Below are 17,600 nucleotides of genomic sequence, written 5' to 3' on the forward strand. Positions count from 1 at the left end.
AGATCTGTTTTTAATGTCTACTCGGGTCATCCCTGAATTATCCCTCTAGTGTCTGGGCCAGCGCTATCATCCTCAAATGCCCTATTATTATTGTGTATGGGCTCAGTGACCCCAGCTACAGAGCCATCTGCTCAGAGTCTACTGATGCTCAGATTAGGGGTGCAGGCCAGAGGAGGGTAAGGGGACACACATGTTTAGTTGCTGAGATGCCTCTTCTAGGCGCTGCTCTGTTAGATCAGGTGGTAGGAAGATGAAAGCTAATACGCAAAGTTCTGACACAGACAGAAATCCAACCACCAGCTGATTTCCATGCTGTTTTCCCCCATACAGCTTCTACCAGTGTAATCAATACCCCCTTCCTGTACTCCACACGCTCCTCTCCTCTCCCACTTCCTTCACTTCACTGTCTGGTTCATTTTCCACCACCTCCACCTGAGATGCAGTACCAACACTTGACGGCCTTGCTTACTGAATCGATGATTCGGGGCCTCCTGGAACGGCAAGCTTATAAAACCCACAACACCGCACTCTGTGTGCTGGCAGCGAAACATCCTCATAAAACAGAATGAGGATTTTAGAGGTATATGCTTCCAATCATCCTTGGCTTTAGTAACATGTTCTTCTGTGAATGTAAAGATGCTTTAGCTTGCTCATTTCCATGCAGAGCATGAATGTAATCCTTTATGTTTATCTCTCTGAGTTCGGAGGTCACGGGGGGCTGCAGCCCACTGTACTTGCTACTGATGCATACGCCATTTGAAAGGCACACGCAGCAGATGCTGGCCCAGGTGCAATTATTTCTTATAACTGCCAAACTACGGCTGTTGCCTGAATCATTGCCAAGGTGTCCCAAAGTGTCAGAGGGACAATAGAAACAAAAGACCGAGAATTTTTAAAGAAATATGCATGCCAAGTTATTTATCATGGCATTAGAAGTAGAACAGATGGATTGGGAGACGAGAAGGCCAAGATGCATTAATACTGCCAGGTTCACAGGGCTGATTATCAGTGGGAATGCCTACACTGGAAGTGTTTATTCCTTTCTCTTTGAAACTTGTTTATCCAGGAAAATTCATCTTTGTCACACATCACGCTGAAAACTCAGACTGAACTACTACTTTTGAAAGTACTACTGAAACTGACTGAAACTTAATATGCATCAAGCATCTTGGCCAGTTCATGATCCACAATTTCATTTCAAAAACATTATAAACTGACTGTTTTCTCTGCCACGCACACTGCGAGTCATATATTACTTGACCGCACACGCAACAGGCGGCTTGAAATTCATATTGCAGCCATGAATGCTTCCCACGTAGGGATTTAGACACTTTGAGACTCTGGTCTCATAACATGACATACAAACTAGCAGCCATATAGGAGCTGTGCAGAAAAGTCTGGTTTTATGAAGCATGTGAGGCGTACCTGGATTTGAATGGTAAAGCATTACCTTGACCTGCACTTTGAGGGTCTCACGCTTCATGTGCAACAGGAGGAAAGATGTATGGAAAACAGCAACACCGAGACACAACGTGGCAACGCTAAAGCTTTACTGACAGAGAAGGAAATAAGAAGCTGGTGACCAAGACGTCCCGCAGTGATAGCAGGTGCACAGGTGTTGCTGCTCATACTGAATAACCTCCCATGCTGTGCACAGGAACCCTGACAGGGGTGAGCAGGCATTGCCACAATGCCCTTGTTTGCTCCAGTGAGGGCATGTTATATTATTTATTTAATAATTTGATTTTTTTTTTCCTTACAAGTTTCCTTTCAACTTTTAATATCTCTCATGTGCCACAGGGACACTGGGAGGCCCACCAGTTTGATAACTTTAAATGCCTACTTTTTAAAGTGTAATATCTACAGCTACCTTGGGACCTTGCTCCATATCAGTGATTTTCTTTTTTTCTTTTTTGCTATCTTACAAAAAGTGAGGGGTAAGATATAAGAAGAAGTGAGTTTGTGGTTTGGCAGTTAATCTAACTTGAGTTTATCAGCGCTGTGGTTTACTACATTAACGACACGGAGGACTAAACATGTGAGCCCGAGAGGGAAAACTGTGGGAGATAAGGAGCTGGAGGAGAAGGTAGCCGAGCTGAAAAGAAATAGCTTTTGGCATCATGTGGTTATTTTTCTCCAGAAGCTTCAGAAAGGAAAGGAAGCATGAGGAATGCCATTCCTGCAGTTTGCCCTCAGATGTCATTTCAATCTAAAGTGACATTTGCTGATAGCACAGACACAAAATCATCCTGCAGCCGAACTCTGACCCCGTCTGCTGAATCTGCTGTTCGGTCATCTCGCGCTGCAGCGATAACCGAGCGACAGTTTCCACTCTGCTGCCAGCACCACCGCTGGCATCGACCTGTCATCAGACTTGACAGTTCCAACCAGAGGTTTCATGGCCGGGGAATAGCTTGGACAATTGGTTCAGCCGCAGAGAGTAAACACACTGTCAGCTAGGCAGAACAAGTGACAGAGGAATATTCATAAAGATTATTCATGGCTGGCTGTCAGCAGCGGTGACAAATCTGGGAGGTAATGGCAGCAGCAGCCAAATCTGACGGAGAGCAGGACTGGACTAAATGGACAGGCAGCCATCACTGCAGAACAGTCATGCTCCTGCATATCTCTTCTCTGTGTGCACCTCATCCCTAATACATGTGCCCAGTCGTAGCAACAACTGCATCATCAGTCTCAACTGCCATTCCCAACAAGTTGGCCACGTCTGTGTGCTGAGAGCAAATGCTTCCAGAACCAGGGGGTAAATTATCCTTGAAAGGAAAAAAAATCCTCCCTCAAATTCTCCACAATGTTATCACCATCAATCTGTGATGGTGAGAGCGTTCTAGGGTTTAAATTTTGACGAAGTGCTCTAATTTACTTTTCTGCTATACCCACTTTCCCTCACATTTGTTTTTTACTTCCTCTTTGTAGGGCTGGGTATTGCTTGGAATTCTGGGACGAATATCAAAGTTTAAAGCTGAAATTAAAAAAAAACAAAAAACAATTGTGCTCTTGTTTATAATTTCCATCCAGGTCTGCTGAGTAGATTGATGTGCTTTAAAACCTGTGCTCACCTCTATAATATCATAATATGTACATTTTTTACTTTAAAGAATGTTCTCTCAAGTTTTGACATTCAACAGACAAGAAATATTATAACTGACCTATAAAAAAATAATAATTATTGAGTTAATTGAAATATTTTTTTCTTGAAAATATATGGCTAAGGCTACTTCTTAATTTTTTTTTGCGTTTTTTATTGAGTCAATCATCATCTGTATAATTTAGATTTTTTTTTAGAGCTCCACCAATTGCAAGATTCTTGGGTGATTCCAATTTACAATTATTTAAGTGTGACCTGACGATACGGAGTTTTTTCTCTGACAGCGTTTAAAAACAAAACTGAACTTTTCTTCAATGCTATAATTTCATTTTCAGAACAAAATAAATAACATTACAATTTGTTACTACAGCGAGTTACAGGATCTTCTTTTACTTAACCGAAAAAGTTCTCTAGTACTGGAAAGATGTCAAAATAATAACCTGAAAATTGGCACCCACCCATCACTGGTTATACTTAACTTGCATGGCCCAATTCCATTTCGTATCACAAAAGCAATAATATAAAAAAGCCTCACCATCAAGGGATACCCAACAGTGTTTAAAAGGTTTCAAGTGTTCGAGGCTCACTCGTCACTTTTGACGAGGTAAGTGTCGCTGCCTGGCGTGATGTTTCCTTTCTGAAGGCTGTTTGAGGAATTAAGAGACACTTTTGCTGACATAAAATGTAGTCAAGTTTTCAGAGACAGATATTGTTGTCAGTGCAATTGCTGCACCATGATCTGGTAAGCTGCCTCTGCAACTGCTTTCAAACCATCAGTGCCACACTCTCAATGCTTAGTGGACAATTTGAGACATGATCTGTGGCAAATGACGAGCTCTCAGCCTCTCAGGAGAAAAGAGGGGTTGGAGGAGTGCAGAGAAATTATCCTCAGTGCTTGGAACTTCCCAAAATTTGGCAAACAAACAAACTGACGTCTATCATCTGAAGGTAAGAAAGTCAGGATGCTTTACGCTTCTTGGCTTTTGTTGCCCCAGGCAACAGTTCAGTCTCCTGAGACTCAATAATTGTACAATTAACATCACTTTACATACCTGTGACACACAACAGCCTCCAATATCCACGTTCCACCCACAGCTGAGGTGTTCATGCTATGCGGATTTATTATCTTCAACCTTTTACTGATTTCACAAAACATTTCATCTAGCGCATCATTATATAGATGCAGTAAAATGAGTCACTGAGGAAAAACTGAGCAACGGCAATCAGAAACCCAGCAGCTTCCTTTGAAGTCATCTAAAGTGAACTCCAATGCAGGCATTCATTACTGACGTAGAAAAGTAAGCAAATTAACTTCAGCGTCTAAACATGTTTAGAGATCAGCTTGACAGACAGCATGGTGCCTGCTGGCATTCCTTCATCTGCTCAATAATGATTTGTTGTAGATGGGGAAAAAACTCAACACAACTGTAACACCTGGAGAGTCGAAGTTGGCCTCGTATCTCTCCACAATGACGCCTCCCAGGTCCAGTCTAAGGCCGGCTGGTAGCAGTATCAGCTTCAATAATAACATGCAGGAGTTACCGGCATGAGCCAGCTTATTGTAGGTTGTTGTCTTAAGGGTTTCTGCAACAGCCAATAATATTTCCATGGTCTACATACCACCAATAAACCATATTTAACAAAAACGATACCCTGTGTTGTGAAATGTGCTTAAAAGTGTGTTTGAAAATCTACAGGGTTACTGTACAGATTCATTACTAGCAAAGGCAGTTGCCCATTACATTGACATAAAACAACCCTGCCTGATTATATATTTTTAAAAAAAGCTAGGTTGGTATGAGACTGCACAGGTAGTTCTCTGCAATAAATAAAGGCAAACATGCTGGAGCCTGTCATAGGGCAAGAGGCAGGGTACACCCTGGACAGGTCGCCAGTCTGTCGCAGGGCTAACATACAGAGACAGACAACCATTTGCGCTCACATTCACTCGCACATTCAGACCTATGGACAATTTGGATTAATCAGTTAACCTATCCCCACAAACTGCATGTCTTTGGACTGTGGGAGGAAGCCGGAGTACCCGGAGGGAACCCACGCAAACACGGGGAGAACATGCAAACTCCACACAGAAAGACCCCGGCCTGATGGTGGAATTGAACTCAGGACCTTCTTGCTGTGCGGGAACAGTGCTAACCACCGTGCCACCGAGCTGCTAATATTATTATTATTATTGTTGTTGTTGTTGTTGTTGTTGTTGTTGTTGTTGTTGTTGTTGTTGTTGTTGTTGTTGTTGTTGTTGTTGTTTACTTAAGATTTCTAGGATACCTTCGTGCTTGCATCTGATTTATGCAGTGTCACTGGATATATTGCGGAGTCACTACTATTGCACTATAGTGCTGCTGCTGGCACTTTGATGCAATAGAGTCACACTTTGAATTAGGTAGTGTGTCACCACTGACAGTAGTTGATTGGAAAAGAAGGAATGAAAAGAGACATGCTGCTGCCTACAAGGTGCAATCATTGATAAAATGTCATCCCCTTATTTTTCAATATTGTCATAAATACAATTATTTCAAATTTCTTGAAATATTTTAATATAATTTTGACGCTATTCATATGTAATGCAAAATAAGGTATGTGTGAGATGATCACTGTAAAGTAAGGTATGTGTAAATGGAGATCATCTATCTGTCAACAACCTAACATGAAGGTAAATGAAACCTGACCCAAACAACATCCACAAAAATTCAAACCTGCTGCTGCCAGATAACTGTTTGTATTGCGTATTTATTTACCATGAGTCTGCGCTCATTAACACAAGTTACAAACTTTTACATTCTTGACATCATTGATTTAATCTTGATATTTTTACATTCTCTAACATTTATGTTTTAGTTGGCTTTACTTTCATCTTTTTTAATTTCTCTTTTGTTTTATAAATAATTACCTCTTTGTAAAATAACTCATCTTGAACTGTGGGCAGTGACATACTTATGTCAATCATGTTTATGAAAAGTGTTACACGACCCCGTGATTACACATTAGTTTTTACACTTCGTATTCAGTCATTGTGTTTTGTTTTTAACGCTTTGGTTTGGTTTAAGCAGCAAAACTAATTAAAATAGTTTTGGGTTCAAACCACAGACAGTATAAAAAGGCAACTATTGCCAGCATGATGTCCCATGATTGTGAAGTTCTATTGTGAAAGCTTAAACTAGCTTTTTCACCATTGCAATCTGGGTGTCCTAAAAGTGGACATGATGAGTACAGGGGAGTGACTATGACACAGTATGGACACCCCACACTGATTGTCAAGCTTGACTTGTGATTGATAGCTACATAGCCAATGCACTACCCCTGGATAATCCTTCTCTCTGAGTCTAATGATGACCATCATTTCCAAAAGGAACTTTGCGTGACCAGAAAGCAGCAACTGAGACCAAAAGTACAGCAGGAAAGTTTTTACTGTGTGTACAGAGAAAGGGAGCAGGTGGACATTTTCCCACAGACGTCAACCTGGAGTTCACCCCCAGTTAGGAATTAAAAGAATTCCAGAATCATTTTTCCAAACTTGAAAGGTAAATCCATTTTCCATGTATTTTTGCTAGAGAGTGAAAACATTTTTTTTTTTAACTTAAAAAAACAACAACAAAATTTAGGACAGTAGAAAAAACTTGTTATTTAAAAAACTACTAAACAACAGGGCTGGGAAATATGAAATTCGTTTTAACAATGCTACATTCATTGCATGGGAATCAACATTGGATTTAGAGCAGGGCGATATGACCAAAAATATTTATCACGATATACATTTGAAAATTTGCGATAACGATATAACTGACGATATAATTGACACTAGACAAAATACTTTACAACTCCACAACTTTATTAGTGCAAAAAAAAAAAACATCACTGTATTTTCACTTAAACAAGCAGCTGTTTGTTTATGTGCATTAAAGTTATATAAAAACGTAACAGTGCAAATTCCTTGCTGACAATTTAACCAAAAGGCATTTCCAGTGGAAATTGGCTGTCATATCCTTAGCATAACCATGTATAATATCCACAAAACTTAAAAAGAGGTTATACACACACAATACGGTAATATTTTGTGGAAGCACAGTACGTATCACTCCGCGAGGCTCCTGTCTACGTTAGCCGTAACGCTCCGACAATACATCAAGCGGTGCGGGTTCGTAGCTTAGTCGTACTAAAACAGTTGACAGATTTTCGAGCGCCGTGTACCACATAACATCGTTTCGAGGTCGGTAAACACAACCAGAATTCATACATAAGGCACACGGGATTATAAGGGGCACCGTCGACTTTCAGAAAAATCAAAGGATTGATTTTAAGTGTGTTGTATTTTCCAACAAACACGGTAATAACGACGGCCCGCTAGCATGCTGTACCAAAAATAGTGCTTTGTTGTGTATCTGACGGACGAAAGCTAAACCAGTTCCACACCACTGAAGTTGCAGCATTTTTACAAACCAATTCTGATTCATCTGTTTCATTCAACGATCCGCTTTCACCCTTCTCATTCTCCGTCGCCGCCATGCTTTTTCCGCCATGTGCGTATGAAAACAAAGGCACTGCACATGCGCGTTTTACCCATATTCTATTGCGATATTTCATTTTCTTATCGTTGCCCAACATTATACCGGTGTTACCGTGAACGGTATGATATGGCCCAGCCCTAGTTGGATTTAGATTCATCTGCATAGTGAGTCTGCAGCAATTCTGCCAACTAATAGCAATTCTAATGAATTGGAGGGTGATGTGAACGCTTTATCCAACTTAGTTAATATGTAGGGGTGCAACGATATTCGTATCGATATTGAACCGTTCGATACAGTGCTTTCGGTTCGGTACGCATATGTATCGAACAATACAACATTTGTAATTTATTTTATCAATTTTCCTTCTGACGATGCTGTCTGTGTTGAGCGCTCAGTGAATCTGCGTTCGACTACTCCGCCTAGGCTGCACTGTCCAGCGCAGATCCACTGAGCGCTCAACACAGACAGCATAGTCAGAAGGAAGAGCACAGGGCAAGCTAGCAAGACAGAAGTTAAGCTCTCAGCAACATGGACCTCCCCCACTCTCATTCAGATCTGGCGTTTGGAATTATTTTGGTTTTCATGTGACGTATGACCCTGAAGGTAAGCGAGTCATGGACTAAAGTAAAACAGTATGTTGGATGTGCCATGCAATGCTCAATTACATTGGTGTGAACTAGTGTGTTAGCGCAGTTAGCTCGTTAACGTGTTGGCCGTCTAGCCCCATGCACGGAGCGATCGGCGGTAGCTCGTTAACGGAGATTTGCCGTGTTGTGGCGTTATGGTCATTTCAACGAGATTAACCTGAAAGCACTAGTGGCAACACAACGAATATGACTGCACATTTACGCCGACATCATCCTAGTGCAAAGACAAGTGGAAGCAGACAAAAAACAACAAGCATGCTACTAACTTTAGCCGAGTCATTTAGACAGCTGTTAGCACATGATTCTCCTTATGCTGCTGAGAATATAGCCCAGAAGAAGCGGATAGTATAGCTTTTATTTTGGAAAGAGACATTTCTCTGTAATAAACTCTCTTTTCCAAAGATGAGTGATTCCTCAATCAGATACAGGGCTTGCAATATCGCTAGCCCGACGTCCCGGAGCTAGCGATTTTTTCAGTCGGGCTACCAAAATCTATCTCTTCCCTGCCCGTCGGGCTATTGTAGGAAAAATATATGTCAATGCTTTTGCATTCTTTCGGAAATGTAGCTGGGTAATTATGTCATTGGCATCGGTGAGCCACTGTCAATATGTGACATATTGAAGTCGCGTTTGAATTTGCGCTTGTTTTTTTGCTTTCACTTTGCAATCGTGCGAACTGTGTATAGAGAGCGACAGCACTGATCTGTGAGTGATGATAATTTGTGCACCAATTCCTCTGACATCGTCTTATCAATCGTTAGCTTACTATGCAAACATGACAAGTGAAATCTCCCGCAGCAAGCTTAAACATGTGAGAGGTTGATCGCGCAGAGAATCGCTGAGCTTATGTGAGTCCGTGTGTAAAAGCATTTCAGTTCTGCTGAGCCAAATAAGACAGGTCAGGGTGAAGAAGTGACAGCCAAAGAAAAGCTTACCACAAAACGGAGAAGTTATGACAAATCAGACTATAAGGCAAAAAGAAAGTGCAGCTTTATGGTTTCATGGACAAAATAATTTCTGTGGCTGCAATATGACGAGCTAAATAACCAGGGCTGCACATAAGTGGTCCGCAGGTGTGCATTCGCTGTCAAAATAAAAAACACGCACAAGGGTTAGGGTTAAATTTAAAAACTGTACTTTTGAGTTAAAATATATATTTATAATTTTAATAAATGACAAATTAAAAATGCTTGAACATTTTTTTGTATCGAAAAAATATCGAACCGTGACACCAAAGTATTGAACCGAACCGAACCGTGAATTTTGTGTATCGTTGCACCCCTATTAATATGTTAACAGCTCAAACATTCACCAAGAGTAGTCCGGTGTTAAAACAGAAAGCAAAGTGGCAAAAGACTAAAATACTGTATACAACTGATGACTACTGAAGATACATCATACTGAAAGATAGATGGAGCACAAGAACTCGGAGTTCAACCGAGACGGGCACAATGAAGTTTGTTGACGGCGAAACTGCATTTCATCAACTCCAATTCCATAGAGAAAATTGCCTTCAGTACCACAGCAGCAGGCCTGACTTCTCCCTTCATGATAAGAGGAAATCATTTTGAGATAAACTGAAGTAATCATGCTGCAGTTATATATGTATAAAAAACCACTGAAGTTTGTGAACTCGGTCTGCCATTCGCAGGTCTGAGAACTTCCAAAAAGCCCATGAAGTCTTCACACTGTGATGATTACAACTAAAATTTTAATTTGGTGAAACACCTTTACAAGTTTGCTTTCGCCACGCTGCCAATGAAAGTCTGAGAGACGAACAGCATGAGTGACAACTAACAGCCAAGGCAATTAAAATTTCTCAAAAGCCATCAAAGTGGAGGATTGCACTGACTTCCACCTCATTCAGGGCTCCTTAGCTAGCACTCATTTGTCTGTCAGCCTGCTACTGACTGTCTGAATATGTCTACACATCTGATGCTTGACCTATCCATTTGAATGGAAAAGAAGCCCTCATGTGTTCTGTAATATTTATCCCACTTAATGCTATAGTGCTCATCAGAAAGGTTAAGAGTGAAACATTGGCTGTGCTTTATCATTTCAAATTGATCTTTTTTGCCATTGTATCCATTTTATTCAGCCAAACACATAATTAAAGTCAAACTATCTAACGGTCATAATTGAAAAGGCTTCTAAATGTCCAGTAGAATATGCGGATGGGTTATACTAAATCTATACCCTACATTCATTGGGTTTTTCTTCTTCAGTTTGAAACAGCACTTGCTCTTTTGTCATCTCATTATTGCAAGCTGCAATTATGCTGTACTCATTTTCTTTAAAAACGTGCAGCTATTATGGAATTCACAACTTTTGTATTAAAAAATCTTTTGTTATTTCCCCCAGTAAAAAATCACATCTCATTATTGCTTTTTGTGTGAACACACACGCCATTTTCTCTATTTACAGCCCTCACATTTGCCCCAGGAGAGCTGTGTGTGTGTGTTGGACTATTTTAGCACTGAGCTGGATTCACGCCACTACACACCAAGAACTCCCCTCTTTACATCCTCCCAACAGACCATGAAAGCGCACCTTCTCGTGTCAGCGCTCACTTTCGTTGCGATCTTTTCCAGCTTACTTCCTCCAATATCAGAATCCTTGGAGCCGCATGTCAGCGCTGCTTAGTGTCGGAGCTCACTCACGTGGTTTCGTTTCAAGATTAAATTACATTCTTGCTTTTATTCCTCACAGCCCCCGCTAACAGGGGGCCGGGCACCTTTAAACAACACGCCAGGTGTCACCTGAGCGATCACACGTTCTCTAGGCCAGACTTTGGAGCTGAGGTGCAAACACAGCTACACTCGGCAGAATTATAAAGTGGTGCTGCCACTGCACCTTCTTGTGTTTTTGCTCCGATCAACATTAAAGCTGCATGACACAACTTCTTGGCAGCCTCAAAAAGGCAGCAAAAGGGATATGTTAAAACTTCAGTACCTGCAAATCCGACAACAAACTGCCAGGCTCAGTCTTTGATGATTTATTCCAAGAGCTGTGTGGGGAACCTTAAGTACCAACCAAAAGTGTTCTTAGCATCACATAACTACAATTGGCAAAAGTTTGCAGTGACAGCTTGGTCAGATGAATGACAAACGAACTCTGTAAAACACAACTCAAATCATTTTCCTTCCACCTTAAAGAATTTTCTCGAAGAATCTTTCCTCGTGTGAATCTACTGTAGATTGCAAAGCCTAGTTGTGAATATCAAGGAGGCATAAATAGAAACAATCTGATTTGTATGTAAATCTCAATGTGTACCCACAAGTGGTAACCGTGATGATGCATTACAGTCCTATTTCCAAACATTAAAGCATTAGTGTCTTAGCAACACATAGGCAGCCTGTCACGCAGACACCTAATCTTTAGGTCACTGTTGTCACTGAGAGATTAAGTTGCTGACCCCAAACTATAACGGCTCTTAACTTGAATCCAGCTGGGGAATTAATTCACAGTCTTTCACTCCCCTCGAGTCTTAAGCATAAAATACTCCAAAATACATTTCAAAATGAACAGGCATGTTACCAAGTTCGCTTTACTTCTGCTTGCATTTCATTCAGTTCAATTCAGCTTTCTACCTCAATATACTTACAATATTAGAAAGAAAATTCAACAATCACATGGCCCACTATGAGCAAGCACTTGGTGACAGTTGGAGGAACAACTCCCTTTTAACAGGAAGAAACCTCTAGCAGGACCGAGCTCAGGGAGGGGCGGCCATCTGCCACGACTAGTTGGGGATGAAGGGAAAGAGAAGAAAGCAAAGAAAGATGGGACAAAACAGGCAAACTGTGGAAGAGAGAGTCTGCATTTAAGAATTCCTAATGATTAAATGCAGTAGTGGTGTATAAACACACAGAGAGCAAAAAGAGATGAGGGAAAAATGAATGCTCAGTGTATCATGGCAAGTCCCCCAGCAGCCTAAGCCTATTGCAGCATAACTAACGTCAGGGTCACCTGATCCAGCCCTAACCATACGCTTTATCAAAAGGAAAGTTTTAAGCCTCATCTTGAAAGCAGAGACAGAGTCTGTCTCCTGAATATAAACTTGGAGCTGTTTCCAGAGTAGAGGGCCCTGACACCTGTTCTAATTTTGAAAACTCTAGGAACCAAAAGTAAGCCTGCAGTCTGACTCTGAAGCCCTCTTTTAGGATGATTAGATACCATGAGGTTGTTAAGTTATGACAGAGCCTGATTATTCAAGATTTTCTACTTAAGGATAAAGATTTTAAAACCAATGAGGAGAAGAAGCTAATATGGGGAAAAAAAATGGTCTCTCAAGCCAGTCCCAGTCTAACTTTTCAGCATCACTCTGACACGTGATGTTGGTAATTTTTGATTTATTGCACGAATGGATGAAAACAGTCCAACATATTTGTTTAATGAGCACTTTGAAGGACATATCTTGGACAAAAATGACTTCTGAATTCTTCACAGTGTTACTGGAGGCCAGCAGTACATTAACCGTAGTTTAGTGTGAATCTAGAATTGGAAAAGTAGAGGTCATCCAGGTCTTTATGTCTTTATTACTTTTCTGCAGTTTAACTAATTGGTGCAGTTATCTGGCTTCATGGATACATAAAGATGCGTCTCATCTGCACTGCAATGAAAATGTATGCAGTGTTTTCTAATACTATTGTTGACAACTTTAAACAACATGTAGAGGTCTTTATTTCTGATGCTATTCAACATGCTAAGGTTGCTGCTACCGTGATTTTTGTATCAATAGAAAAAAACAGCAAAATTTGCGACAATCATTTGATTATCTGATCCAAAGATAACTAATCGGTGAATATCATGGGTGGTGAGCTGTCTTTAGCAGTGAAACAACATGAGCAGTATCTCAAGTTATGATGCAGTAGTGCGAAATGCTTTAACGAGGTTATAAACACATGGAAAAAATGTTGGCAAGTAATGATAAGATTTAAAATTCCAGCACCCAATCAGAAGGTCTAAGAGTGCATGAGAATGACTTAAACAAGGGACATCAAGGATTTGCAAACAATCTGGACAGAAGCAAGAAGTAGGTACTCTTTCTGATATACATCCATATATAGATATTCAAAATGTTGGATTTTTAAAAAAAGATTTATCCGCATTTGGTGATGGCATTCCAAATACGAACGCTGTCGACAGAGAATCTGCTCAGTGCCCTCTGGTGGACAAACCACTACTCATAACGTATAACTTTTTACATTTTTCATGTATCAACTGTTATTAAAGCCGATAGATCAGCAAATAACTGATATTGTTCGATATATGGGTCCAATCATCTTTGGGGTTTGGAAGTGAACTGACATTTGAAGAAAATGTATTGAGCTGTAGAAAATCACGTTGGACATTTTTTGCAATTTTATGACAAAGTCACACCATAGAAATTCACAAATTCATCTATACTGCATTGCAGTTTTGCAATGACAGCGTTCTTTGACGGATATACTTAAAAGAGAAGCAGCAGGTGAAAATGCACTTAGCAGAATCTGATTTAAATGTGAATTTACACACTTTTTCACTCCTACTGTGTGACAACAGCCTTCAGTCTGTCACAGAAAGGGCCGAGGTCCACCGCAATGACCCAAGCCATATGCAATTAGAACTAGCTTTGACTTTCTCCATGGAAATCAGTGTCTAATCTTGGTGATATGAATAAAAAGAATGTGAATCAGTGGTGTTGAAACATTTTGTCTGCTATTTCATGCGAGATCAGAAGACAGGTGGCTTGTTACAATAAATCTTGCCCACAGAATCCACTCGATCCTAGAGAGCAGGGAGTGGCTCGGTGCACGGCTGTTCAGCAACTGGCTCTGGTGATCGTGTAACTGATACCTACGTACCAAAGTATTTATATCGCACTGCCAACATTCACACAAGCTGAAAAGCATTTGAGAAAAGTCAACTTGCACTTTCACATGAGACAAACTTGATAAGGGGCTGACTGCGGGCTGTTTTTTTTCTCTTTCTAATCTTATTCCACAAAATTCTTTAAAAGATAACGTCCCACGGCCTTTAGGAGTCTTCACACACTACTTCAGCCATTTAAGTGTTAAACTAGCCACAGGCAAAATGAAAAGGATTTGAACTCACAGCTCAGACAGGCTCTGTGGCTTTCAGGTAATATAGCTTCAAAATGTGTTTTCCTCTCTGAGAACACTTCAAAACTGTCTATCAAGAGTTTGACTGATCCACACAGAGAATATCTGGACCAGCTGTCAGTGCGGTTATTCCGAGCACAAACACTGACATTACTAATTCATCTCTATGGTTGCTGCTTTGTAGCAGCAGGCAACACACTCCAAAACAGCTCTGAGGGATGACTGTGTTACAAAGTGAACAAATCACCCGATGCATCCGCAACATAATCATGCAAGATGTTCCATCAGAGCTATTAACACACAAGAAAGTTAAACATCTGCAATATAAGATCCAATGAGGGATGACTTATTACTGAGAGGAGATTTACTTTCTGTGAGATGACACATTGGTTTAGAAAAAAAAAACACCCAATGAAGCCTGAACAACTGGAAAAATAGCAGTAAACGTCAAACGCAGGCAGACACTGCTGAATCCTCTTTCGTTTTCGAGCTTTTTGACTTTTTATATTTGATCTTGAAAACACACACACACACACACACACACACACACACCACTGAGCACTGTCATAAAATGATGCTGTGAGGATGCAGGCAATGTCACGTTTAATGTCCAGTGAAATATTAACGTGCCACTGTTTACACAAAGGACAAAGTTCACAGCACCGAAAGCGAGACGGGAGCGCGTTTAAACAGTTGAACGCGCACTCAGAGGCAACTTTTTTTTCAAGTTAGGGAACCACAGTCGGAGCAGAAGACAATTTGACTTCAGCATAAATCTGTAAATTGCAGGGACATGGCGGTTTTAACCCCTCACAGTCAACTTTAAGACTGTAACTCTTGCCTTCGGACTATGCCTCGCCATACCCAAACTAAGTATTTCTCTTTTCTCTTCTTTTACCTGTTGGTCCCTCCATGCTATCTGCGTAGATCCTGATGGCCAGCATCAGTAGCAATGCTGCTGAATACATGTTGGCAGAAGAAGTAAAGTCCAGCTCGTCACAAGAAGCAAATCCTAGAGGAAACTCCAGCAGCAGGAGCAACAACAGCGGCAGGACTGGAGAGAAGTTGCGCGCTCAGCTCCATTCATCGCCGCCTGCACTGATCCCTCCACATCCCGCACAGGGAGCATCTGATTTCAAGCTAAAGCGTTCAAAAGAGCCCCCCTTTCCTGTAACGGCTCCGCTACTTTTTTTTTCTGTGTGCACTGCGAGCAAGCGGGACGCAGGAATGCGGGTCTGCGGCGCCTCCATGTGGCGAGGAAGGGGAGCTCACGGCCGGAGAGCCACACGAAGCCAAGCGCTTGGTTTTAATTGCGCGGAGGCAGTCAGTTTCTTCAAGAATCACGTTTAACTCAATAAAAGAATGCAAAAATAAGGAGATAAGCCATGAAGAAAACAAAGAAAATAAAGTCATGATGTTTTTATATATAATATTATAAAAGGCAGAATTCATTTTTAGGAATCCCAGATGATGAAATGATAAGATAAATACTAGAAATATCAGATTTAAAAGTCAAAGTCATGAGCTAGTGTAAATGAAAATAAATTCAATTTTCGATTAAATCTGAATTCTGAATAAGAAAATTTTCAGGTAATGGAAAATGATTATTTGAGATTAAAAAGTGAAATGAAATCTGAAGCTACAATGGCCATTTAGTCAAACAGGAGAGAACAGCTGGTCAAGGGAGTCAGGGTTTGTCCAGGTGTCCAAGTTTAAAAATATAAAAAGAGTTTATACATAAGTTATTGTTTAAAATATTAAATAATAATTCCAGCTCTTACTGCAGTTTTGAATATGACTTTCTTTTCTTTTCTTTTTTTAAAAAAAAGCATAGCCTCCAAAGTTTGTGGGGGCGAGCTGTATCAGCACAATATTAAACATACATTTCAGGGGGATATTTTTCCTCAGTCTTCCCTTTAAGTGCATTTTTGGCTTCCAAGCAGCTTTATTCCAGCTTGGCCCTTGCTCTCCATTATTATGCTAAAAAGCAACAGATTAAATTCTGACTCACTTGTGGTGAGATATTTAAGCACTAACACCTTGCCAAAGGCTGCCCGAGCACTGTCTGCTCTCTGCGGTTGTATATATTGTGTATTAATATGATGTGGAAGAGCTGTTCTCTCTGTCAATATCTAGCATGCTGCTTTGTGGCAGCAGGGTGGCGATGTGATGAAGTGAGTGTGTTGTACCTGGACAGCTTGGTTTCAAGCCACCGATGAAAAGCCGATGGCAAAGTCAGCTGCTGATTCTCATTTTCCAGCTCCAGCAGTGCCATTCTGCAGGTGACCTCTGACTTTGCCTCTGGGGTTTGTTTTAATTAATTTGCTTAGCAGACATCACCGGCTTCTTGTTTGAAATATTTTTGAAATATTAGATACAAATAAATGATCATTCTTTATGAATGCATTCTGCTTCTTGTCTTTTTGGTCTTGATGATTTGATCCAGTCTCACTTTTCAGATTTAAGTCAACTTAAGTCAGAAACAACAACTCTTAACCCAAACAATGAGTTCCTCAGTTTTTGAGAAGCATTTTTGTGGTATGGTTTTGGTCCACTTGTGCCATTTGATGGCAAGGGTCACTGGAAATTAGGCCAGTAGTTCTGAAGTTTGTCCTATAAGGCAAGATTTCTACCCACTTTGGAGTGATCCATTGGAGGATGATAGCGCTGTCACAGTAATCAGATCTTGATAGTGTTGACAAGTGAGATTTAAACCACTGCCATCAGCAAAACACCAAATGAGGGACTGCCTTTTGGAGAGCAAATGATTATTGCCTTTAGCAGCATTTTAGAGTCTTGTAGAAAGAAGTGTACTGAAAATGTTCTGACACGTTTTTTTCTTGAAACTGTCATTCATCTACATTATGACTTTTAAGATAGAAAGAGCTGGAGGTACAGATTTAAAGATGGTTTGATTTTCACTCGGCATGACCAGGATTAGAAACAAGTATATCAGGTGGGCAGCTCAGGTTGAGCAGTTTTCAGGCAAAGTTGAGATGATTTGTGTGCAGAGGTGAAAAAATGGTGACTATGAAGCTGCCAGGAGGGAGGAAAAGAGGAAGACCAACTAGAAGGTGAATGGATGTAGTGAATGAGGACATGTAGGGGCTCGATGTGACAGAGGAGGATGCTAGGTAGATGGATGATCAACTGTGGCAATACCTAAAGGGACCTGTCAGAAAAAGAAGAAGAAGAAGAAGAAGAAGTAGAGATATGGCAA

At 40.7% G+C, this 17,600-nt stretch overlaps 1 protein-coding gene across 3 annotated transcripts in view; it reads right to left on the reverse strand.

Annotated features, from left to right (window-relative positions):
* The window catches only part of LOC308384655 (receptor-type tyrosine-protein phosphatase U-like), a 259,383-nt gene extending 243,850 nt beyond the window's left edge, over positions 1 to 15,533 (reverse strand). For all 3 annotated transcript variants that reach the window (XM_080863197.1, XM_080863196.1, XM_080863195.1), the window contains exon 1: positions 15,279 to 15,533. In XM_080863197.1, the coding sequence (XP_080719323.1) occupies positions 15,279 to 15,348 (70 nt within the window). In that variant the 5' untranslated portion in view covers positions 15,349 to 15,533. The remainder of the gene's footprint in view (positions 1 to 15,278) is intronic.
* Between the last annotated feature and the right edge of the window lie 2,067 nt (positions 15,534 to 17,600).

Source organism: Rhamphochromis sp. 'chilingali', assembly GCF_963969265.1.
Source record: "Rhamphochromis sp. 'chilingali' genome assembly, chromosome: 17".
Lineage (NCBI taxonomy): Eukaryota > Metazoa > Chordata > Actinopteri > Cichliformes > Cichlidae > Rhamphochromis > Rhamphochromis sp. 'chilingali'.